At 41.3% G+C, this 8,749-nt stretch overlaps 1 protein-coding gene across 1 annotated transcript; it reads right to left on the bottom strand.

The window, feature by feature from the left end:
* Positions 1-249: 249 nt before the first annotated feature.
* Positions 250-8,289, bottom strand: LOC140396282 (uncharacterized). Its single transcript, XM_072484678.1, has 2 exons — positions 8,195-8,289; positions 250-4,454 (listed from the first exon to the last, which is right to left on the bottom strand). Exon 2 carries the CDS (start codon positions 4,255-4,257, stop codon positions 2,434-2,436), a length of 1,824 nt encoding a protein of 607 aa, XP_072340779.1. The 5' UTR covers positions 4,258-4,454; positions 8,195-8,289; the 3' UTR covers positions 250-2,433.
* Between the last annotated feature and the right edge of the window lie 460 nt (positions 8,290-8,749).

Raw genomic sequence — 8,749 nt, 5'->3', positions numbered from 1 at the left:
TCTCCCTTCTTTATGCACCAACCTGGCAGTGGAAATCTGTGAGTTTCCGGTTTAACCTAAGCTTTCTGTCAACAGTTAATGGCAAAAAAACTGACAATATTTTGTAAGACCTTCATTACATCAGTCTGCACATACCATGTCATCCATAATATACTGTGCCTACAGCATGTGTGAATTTTGCATAAAATAATTAAAAAGTCGAAAATAAATCATATCCTAAGCAAAATAAAGGCAAATCAAGAATCCATTGGGAATGTTTTTAATATTTGTGAAGGGGTATCAACTGTAAACAAACAATTACAAACTTGAAGGAGTTACCATCCAGAGAGTGTCTCTAGTACTCTTATTAATAGGTATAGTAATGAATTCAGAGCTGGAACATTCTGGGCCCATTCACTCTTGCGCAATCTTCCAGTCCTGCCGATGGTTAAGCAAAGACATTAACAGATATTAAGGGCTAATATTGCCCAAAGGATAGGTGGCGTTATGAAGATAGGAGCTGGGGATTGGACCTAGGGACAGTGTTTTATCAGAGCAGACCTCCTTCTGCACTGTACAAACTCTATGATGATATGGGCCAAAGGCAGGTATATGGAGTTAGGCCACAGATCAGCCACGATCTCATTAAATAGCAGGACAGACTTGAGGAATGGCCTATTCCTGTTCCTATGTTCCGAGAGCACTTAATAAAACATATAGTATTCTGGGCTTTATTAATAGTAGCATAGAGTACAAGAGCAAGGAGGTTATGCTGAACGTATGCAAGACACAAGTTAGACCTCACTTGGAGCATTGTGCACAGTTTTGGGTGCCACACTTAGGAACAATGTGAACACATTGGAGAGAGTACAAAAGAGGTTCACAAGAATGGTTTTAAGGTTCAGAACCCAGCATCCGCAGGAAATAGGCAGGATGTTCATTTGGATCCTATGATGCTAGAATGGGCCCAACATAATCTTGAAAGTGCCAATGGGCAGATTATGTACCATGCATGCTATTGGTGTAGAGAGACTTAACGAATTGTACTCAAAGTTGTACTCCTGGCTGTTTAAACAAAGGTTTACAAATTACTTTTGCAGTGCTATTAATTCTCTACTAACTCCAAAATATTTGACAAGCCCCAATCTCCAACCCTCCAGCCCCCTTCCCGCCTTAGGAATTGCCTCATCCGGGAATCGAACCAGGAGCTGTGAAGCAACAGAGCGTAGCCACTGTGCTACCGTGGCACCCAAAGCCTATTCACCATCTACAAGGCACAAGTCAGTAGTGTAATGGAAGACTCTCCACTTGCCTGGATGAGTGCAGCTCCAACAAAACTCAAGACGTTTGACACCATCTAGGACAAAGCTGCCTACTTGATTGCCACCCCTTCCACAAAACATTTACTCTGTCCACCACCGACGAACACGGTGTGTACCATCTACAAGATGCACTGCAGCAACTAGGGATGGGTAATAAATGCTGACCTAGCCAGCGATGCCAACATTCTATTAATGAAATTTTAAAAATGGATGAAAAGTATTGTGGGGGAGTTTGGATTTTTATTTTATGTTTTGAAACTAATACCACATAGATTTGAATGTTTTAAAAATATGCAGAGTTAGCAGTAACTGTTCAGATAATGGAATCTTTCTAACTTTTGATAAACTACAGCACACCATAGCCTTTTGCGGTCTAGCTCATGAATAAAACTCATTGTGAACATTCTGATTAAGATTAGCAAAGAAGGTATTGTCTTGCATCGATGTCCCTTTGAACCAAGGTAGTATTGATTGGCAGATGCAATTAAGGACCAATTAAATTAGCCTATCAGCAGCTAGAACATTAAGTTAACATTAGCCTGACCTGGTCTGGATTTCAGAATGCAAACCGTTAAGGGAAAGCATTATTATGAGAGAAGATTTAATGTGTATTTTGGAAGCTCTCATATGATCATCCTCTGGGATGAGAAGAAATCTACAATACTAACTTGGGTTCATAGCAGAGTGCGTATATTTGACCACAGTTATCTTGTGTGCTTAAAAGGGACTTTGTGTTAATGAGACCATTGTAGATTAAGATGCACTTTGTAATCCATGTTAATCTTAAAACCTGCATGCATGTTAAGCTAAGAAGGGAGTAAATGCGTATTGTAACACAATCCAATTTTTCACATTTAAGAAATGTTTTTTTCTTGTTAAAATGAATTAGCAGTCCTGTGACTCTGTTCCTCCATGTTTGACAAACAAAATATAAATGTTACATCTTTTGAGCTAGATTCTGGGAACTTTCTGTCCAGTTATAACATCAACTGGGATCGCAACACAATTTAAACAAATTTATTGTAGAAAATGTGCGTGATTACAATGAGTCTAGTGTGAGATTAGTTTAGGAACAAAAATGATCTGAAGACTGACTGTGTTACCAGTCCTTACTTCAAGGTTAGTTGCTTGTTTATTGCTTTGGCTCCTCGCTGCTCCATATATCTGGTCTTCGACAAAGCTTTGCATTATGGTCAGATAATATTTCCTCTAAACTCCCTCCAATTTCCTTATTATTGAAAGTGCGCCCTTGTTTCAGGGCATTAGCTGCTTTGTTTGACTTTCCTGACAAGGAATAAGATGATTTATGGTGGACTTTCCGGCCATCTTGTGTTGATGAATTACTATTTTCACTGTTCAAATTATCTTCCAATCGGTGCACAAACCAATTCTTTACGGCTGGAGTAACTCTGGCTTCTCGGAGCAATATTGGATTCTGATTAACCCCGGAGAACTTAGTCATTAAGGCAATATTAGCTAACTTCTCAAACTTTTTCCCTGTATCGACTCTTCTTTTGCTGTCCATTTTATTTTGCATTCGTTTAAATGCCAATTCTGTGATAACATTTTGAAAATCTTTATCCATTTCTGGCTCTTGTTCCTTCAGTTTTGCTTGGATCTCCTTGGATTCCTTTGACTTTTTTGAAAGCCATTCATGGAATGGCAGTCTATGTATGAGATGTGCCCCACTTCTGCAATTGCCAATGTCCAGTTCTTTGGTATGAGATGTGTTGCCCAAACTTGGTGAATCCCTTTTTGTGGCTTTGAAAGGTGTTGGTTCTGAAAAAGATTTTTCTTTATTTTGTTCATGCACTAAAGTAATCTTCTGCAGTTTCTTGCTGTTTGATTTCTTGGACTTTTGGCCATGCTGTGAATCTTGAACCAGTGTTGCCTCCATCTTACATGAATTCATCACTTGATCTTTAGATAAAGCAAAATATGGTTTTAAAATCTCGGTTTTGGATTTCTCTGTACCTAGAATAAGCATCCGTTCCTTATTCATCTTCAATTTTTCTTCAGTTATTTGTTTTTCAGTCTTTCGGGTATGAGCTGGACTTTGGCTCACAGATTTTCTGACTGCATTTACTGCCGGATGTGGAGTCTTTGCATTTTGTGCATTTCCATCTGCACTATGTGGAATCTTACAGTCATTAATCTTCATATTCTTCTGAATGCTGTTTTTCAGTTTTTTCTCCATCCATATTTTAACCTTTTCTTCAGATTCTCTTTGCCTCTTTTGATGATCCATTTCTTGCCTTTTGCGTTTTGCTTTTTCCAACTGTCGTTGCTTCCTCTTTGCTTCTCTCTCTTTTTTTAGTAGCTCATTTTTTTGATGAATCCACTCCTTCATGACATTATTATTTGAGTTTTCCAGATGACTGTCAGTTGGGATCGAAACTTTCTTTAGCGGAATATTTTCATTCTGCCGTTTAGTTTGTGCTCGCATTTTCATTTTCCATTTTTGAATGTGCTGAGTAGACACATTTGCAGTTGGGGCTGAATTGGGATAGAGAATTCGTAACCCAAATGGGTTCAGCACGGCAATGATGATTCTGGGCTTTTCAAGGATTTTTTCATTATGTTGCAATGTTTCACTTTTGCTTGTATTGTGTTTTCTTTCCTTTTTAAGTATACAAACCTTAATTGGAAAAGGTGGATCTTGAGGGCACTTATTTTCAGCTTCTTCAAAGTCTTCATTCTTCCCACATTGGGATTCATCAAAATTATCAATACCAATTGCCCTGGAAAGTCCTTCAGGGTTAAAGGAAGTTAAATTATTCTTCTCAAACCTATGAGGTTTCTGAGATGATGTTCGTTTAGGCAGTTGCCTTGGTTCTTTCAGAGCATCAGCTGGCCTTATTCCTTCAGCATTGATGAGTAACTTTTGTCTTCTTTTCCCTTTGGACTTCTCCTCTACTTTCACTCTACTTTTATTTCCATCCTTTATCTTGGCCATTTTCTTGGATATCAGTGCTTCTTGGAAACACTAACCCGTATGCTCAAACACTCCTGGTGGGCTTCATATTTTGGTTCAGCAGTTATCCGACTCACGGAAGAATGTCAGTTTCTTGCTAATAGCATGCTAATTAGAATCAACTATGAATTCATTCCTCAGTGATCAATTCTCCAAGGGAAAATCAGTGTGATGGAAACCTACAAACGAACCACAACACAGAATTAAACCGTTGGGAAATTCACATAATTGCTCAATTTAGCAATTGTTACATAACCTGATAATATGTTTATGGTTTTATTACAGCGCAAGATTTTGTGTTCTGGAATAACTTCATAGTTTCATAAGAGCATTATCAGTTCAAAATGTTTTCTTTCAATTAAAGCTTGCTTATTGTAATATACTAACCATGTTAATTTACAAATGATTTCCAGAAAATCTACTGATTTATTTGCAGTGATCACATCTTAGTACATAGAAGCAGGAGGAGGCATTCGATCCTATGAGCCTGCTCCACCATTCATTGTCATCATGGCTGATGACTCAGTAACCTGTTCCCCCACTTCCCCCCTATATCCTTTCATCCCTTTCACCCCGAGAGCTATATCTAACTTCATATTGAAAACATACAACGGGCGGGGCGCGATTCTCCCCAAAATTTCTAAGTGTTTTTGTGGCGGGTTTTCCAGGGAGTTTCCCGCTGGCTCTGCCGACGAGTTCCCCACCGCTATCCAATGGCACTTTGGGCCCTGGGGAGTTTCACACCGGTTCAGCCTAGAATTTGTTTTAGTACTGGGGAGCTGAACTCAGAGAGATCGGGCCGCCATTTTGAAAAAGTGCCCCGATCTCCAAGTGAGCATGTATACCCCCGCACCTATGGGCATTGTCACCCTCCCCCCCCTCCCCCCCCCCCCCCCCCACACACACACACACACAGGCATTACCCCACAACCCTCAAGTGAAAACACTCCGTTATGGAGGGCTCCCTTTTCAGCCCCCCCCTCAAGCTCCCTTAAAGTATCCCATCACTTCCCTGACCCCCACCCGTCAATCCCCAAACCTCATGGAAGCCCCTACTTACCTTCTCTGCACACCCCCACCCTTGCACTAACACCCGGGCAGTACTCCTATTGAATTGGCAGTGCCACCCGAGCATCTTGGCAGTGCCAAGGTGCCAGACTAGCAGTGCCAAGGTTCCCAGGGGAGGGCCAGGGAGCCACCCTGCACTGACTCTGACCAACCAGAGGTCTTACACTTGTGTACACCAGTGCTGAATGACGCCCGGCTGCGGCCTCACTGGGGAGGCCGATGGGTCCTGCGTTGCAGCTGGATAAAACCGGCTTCGGCGCGCACCGTTTGGTCACACCCCTGGTGGGCGTGTTTCAGATTCCGTGCCTTACGGGACTTGGGTAAATCCTGTGGCCAGTGGATCACGCCCAATGCTTTGGCCTCAACTGCTTTCCGTGGTTGCGAATTCCACAGACTCACCACTCTCTGGGTGAAGACATTTCTCCTCATCTCAGTCCTAAATGGTTACCCCATTTCTTTGGACTGTGAACACTGTTTCTGGACTCCCCTACATTTGGGAACATCCTTCTTGCATTTACCCTGCCTAGTCCTGTTAGAATGTTTTAGGTTTCTTTGAGATTCCCCCCTCATTTTTCTAAACTCCAGCGAATAAAATCCTAACCGACTCAATCTGTCCTCATACCTCAGTCTCGCCATCCCAGGAATCAGCCTGATAAACCCTTGCCGCACTCCCTCTAAAGCAAGAACATCCGTCCTCAGATAAGGAGACCACAACCGCTCGGAATATTCCAGATGTGGTCTCACCAATGCCCTCTATAATTGCAGCAAGACATCCCTGCTCCTGTACTCAAATCCTCTAGCTATTAAGGCCACCATACCATTTGCTTTCTTTACCACCTACTGCACTTACATGCTTACTCTCAAAACCTTCAAGCCTTCAGTGGGAATATCATATACATCTACTACAATTGTATGTTCTGGCTCAATAGAAAAAGCAACAGAATTAATAACATTGCCCTGGAACCGGCCATAATCATTTTGTTGGACATGGACAAGGTGTTCTATAGGATTGAATGGACCTATCTGTTCGTGATTCTGGAGATGTTTGGTCCTGGGCTTGTTTCGTGGGTACGGCTGCTATATGAGATACAGTCTACTAATGTGCGAACTAACACCATGAGTTCAGGGTCCTTTAGGCTGTATGGGGGGGGGGGGGGGGGGGGGGGGGGCGAGACAGGGGTGCCCTATATTTCCGTTATTGTTTGAGCCATTTGCAATTGCCTTGAGGACTTTGGACAAGTGGTGAGGGATTGTGAAGGGGCGCGGGGAATGGAGTGGAGCACACGGTATCTTTGTATGCAGACAATCTTTTTCTATATGTAAGTTCCCTGGGGACAGTCTTGGGGGCTATTATGAGGATATTGAAGAGGTTCGGCTCCTTTTCAGATATAATCTAAAGGTTGGGGGGCGGCTGTTTCGTCTTGGTGGGACTAGTTACCATTATCTGGGGTTCCAGGTGGCACGTGATTGGGCATGGCTTTGTAAACTGAATTTCACTAGGTTGGCGAGTACGGTTAGGGCAGATTTACAGAGGTGGGACAGCCTCCCATTGACGCTGGCGGGCCGAGTTCAATAAAAATAGATATTTTTTAATATTGCCCCTCACCTAAACAATGTACTTTATCAACAATGGAGATGGAAAACAATTGCAAATGATAGAAATGCGAAATTAAAACCGAAAATATAGAAATGCACAGCAGTTTAAGAATATTTTAAAAAGAACATTTAGTTAGCATTCTGGTTTATTTCGGTGAAGTCTGGCTTTACTGGCACAGTGAGGCAGAACCATCCTGCACCCAAAATGTTAAAATAAGCATAAAATTAAAGAAACGTGACTTGAAGTTTCTGACACCGTTTGAGAAGAAGTTAAGAAGAAGATTTCCTGTTCCCTTACAGCAGCAGCAGTTAACTTGCAAGCAAGCCACTGGGTGGGAGGCAGGTGGTGCAATTTCACCAAGTATCTAATGAAACTATCATATGCCCCACCAGTCTTAATGGTCAGGGTCAGTTACATTATACCAATGAGCTGCAAGCACTGAAGTAGCATTCACAGGCAAGAAGAGGAGAATGATTCCTAAAGATATATATTATATAAATTATAATTATCCATGCTCCTCTTGGCCCCACACAATTTATTTTAAATACTTGCTCGGGACTGTTTTCTAATTGGCCTTCAGCAATATCCTTAAGAATCATTCACTCACTAAAACTTTTCAACACTCCAACCATGGAAATGTTGTAAGGGCCCTCAAGATTGGTTTCCACCCTCTCTCAAAACATTGGAATAAGGTCCACATTTTCTATGCACACTTTCAGAAGATGCCACAAATGGCCTGGTAAAATGTTACACTTGAGTTTTACTGAGCGTAGTGAGAAAGCAAATCACGCAATCCAAATGAAACAACCAAATTGATTTGAGTTCAATTCAAATTAAGTGCATTTACAAATGTACAACGTACTTGGAAGGAAGGAGGGAATATGCGTATAGGGCAGGGTCTTTCAATGGTTTCTCCCACACTGATTTGCCAATCTCACTTTATTGGGGAATGTGGAGGCTGGCCAGGAACTATTGATCCCGGAATGAAGTGAAACTTCCAGCAAACAATTGGCATGAATGGAGGTTTGATCGGTGAAAGCCTAGAAACACTTTGGATGAGGTTTGGAGGCGAGTCAGGGTCAGAAGCTAAAGCTGTAAAAGGAAGAAGCTGCATTGGGAATTACTTATTAACAATGAATAATTTTCTGATAGTTTCCCCTTCAGATTCTGGGTTCCCGTACTACAAGCTACTTAATACTGCAATATACACAAATAGTTTTTAAAGGGTTACTGATAAGTCTGGAAGTAACTTACTGAATTATTCCAAAGACCCTTCCTCTTCTGTTTATTGCAGTGCATCCTGAGCAACTACAGTAAGAGGTTTGAAGTTTTATTTCCACTTCCACCAATCCAATTTGACTCTCAAGTTTAAACATTGTTGATCATAGGTAGCTTTCAGCTGTTGCTAGGCTATGACCAAGCAATTAACCGATTGCCATGGAGGCAAGAGTTGTTTATCAAGTTTCCTTAAGGGACTAAAGTCTCCATGAAAAATTGTATTTAGCAAAACTTTGTTTCATTGTGTTACTTGTACATGCCATCATTATGACAAAAAGTTAACTTTCCTCGCAAAAAACTTGATACAGTCTGGGAATTGATAGTTAAAGCAATGGTGAAGTGTTTGTCTAACAGTCAGACAAAAGAACCCTGATGGGAGAAGTGTAAAACCTGGAAGTGAATTCTTGATGGAAGCAGCTCAGGAAAAGCATTGTTTAAAAGAAGATTTGAAAGTGTGTATATTTTGAAAGTGGAATTTGAAATCATTCATGTGGAAGCCAGAGTTCAGTAAGACAAGGTGGCTCAAGGTAT

The sequence above is a fragment of the Scyliorhinus torazame genome, chromosome 19 (assembly GCF_047496885.1).
Source record: "Scyliorhinus torazame isolate Kashiwa2021f chromosome 19, sScyTor2.1, whole genome shotgun sequence".
Classification (NCBI taxonomy): Eukaryota; Metazoa; Chordata; class Chondrichthyes; order Carcharhiniformes; family Scyliorhinidae; genus Scyliorhinus; species Scyliorhinus torazame.
Note: the sequence above shows the minus strand (reverse complement) of the source record. Positions and strands in the feature narration are given on the sequence as shown.

Excerpts from the sequence above, each read along its gene's own strand:
- LOC140396282 (XM_072484678.1), bottom strand. The coding sequence starts at position 4,257 with ATGGCCAAGATAAAGGATGGAAATAAAAGTAGAGTGAAAGTAGAGGAG.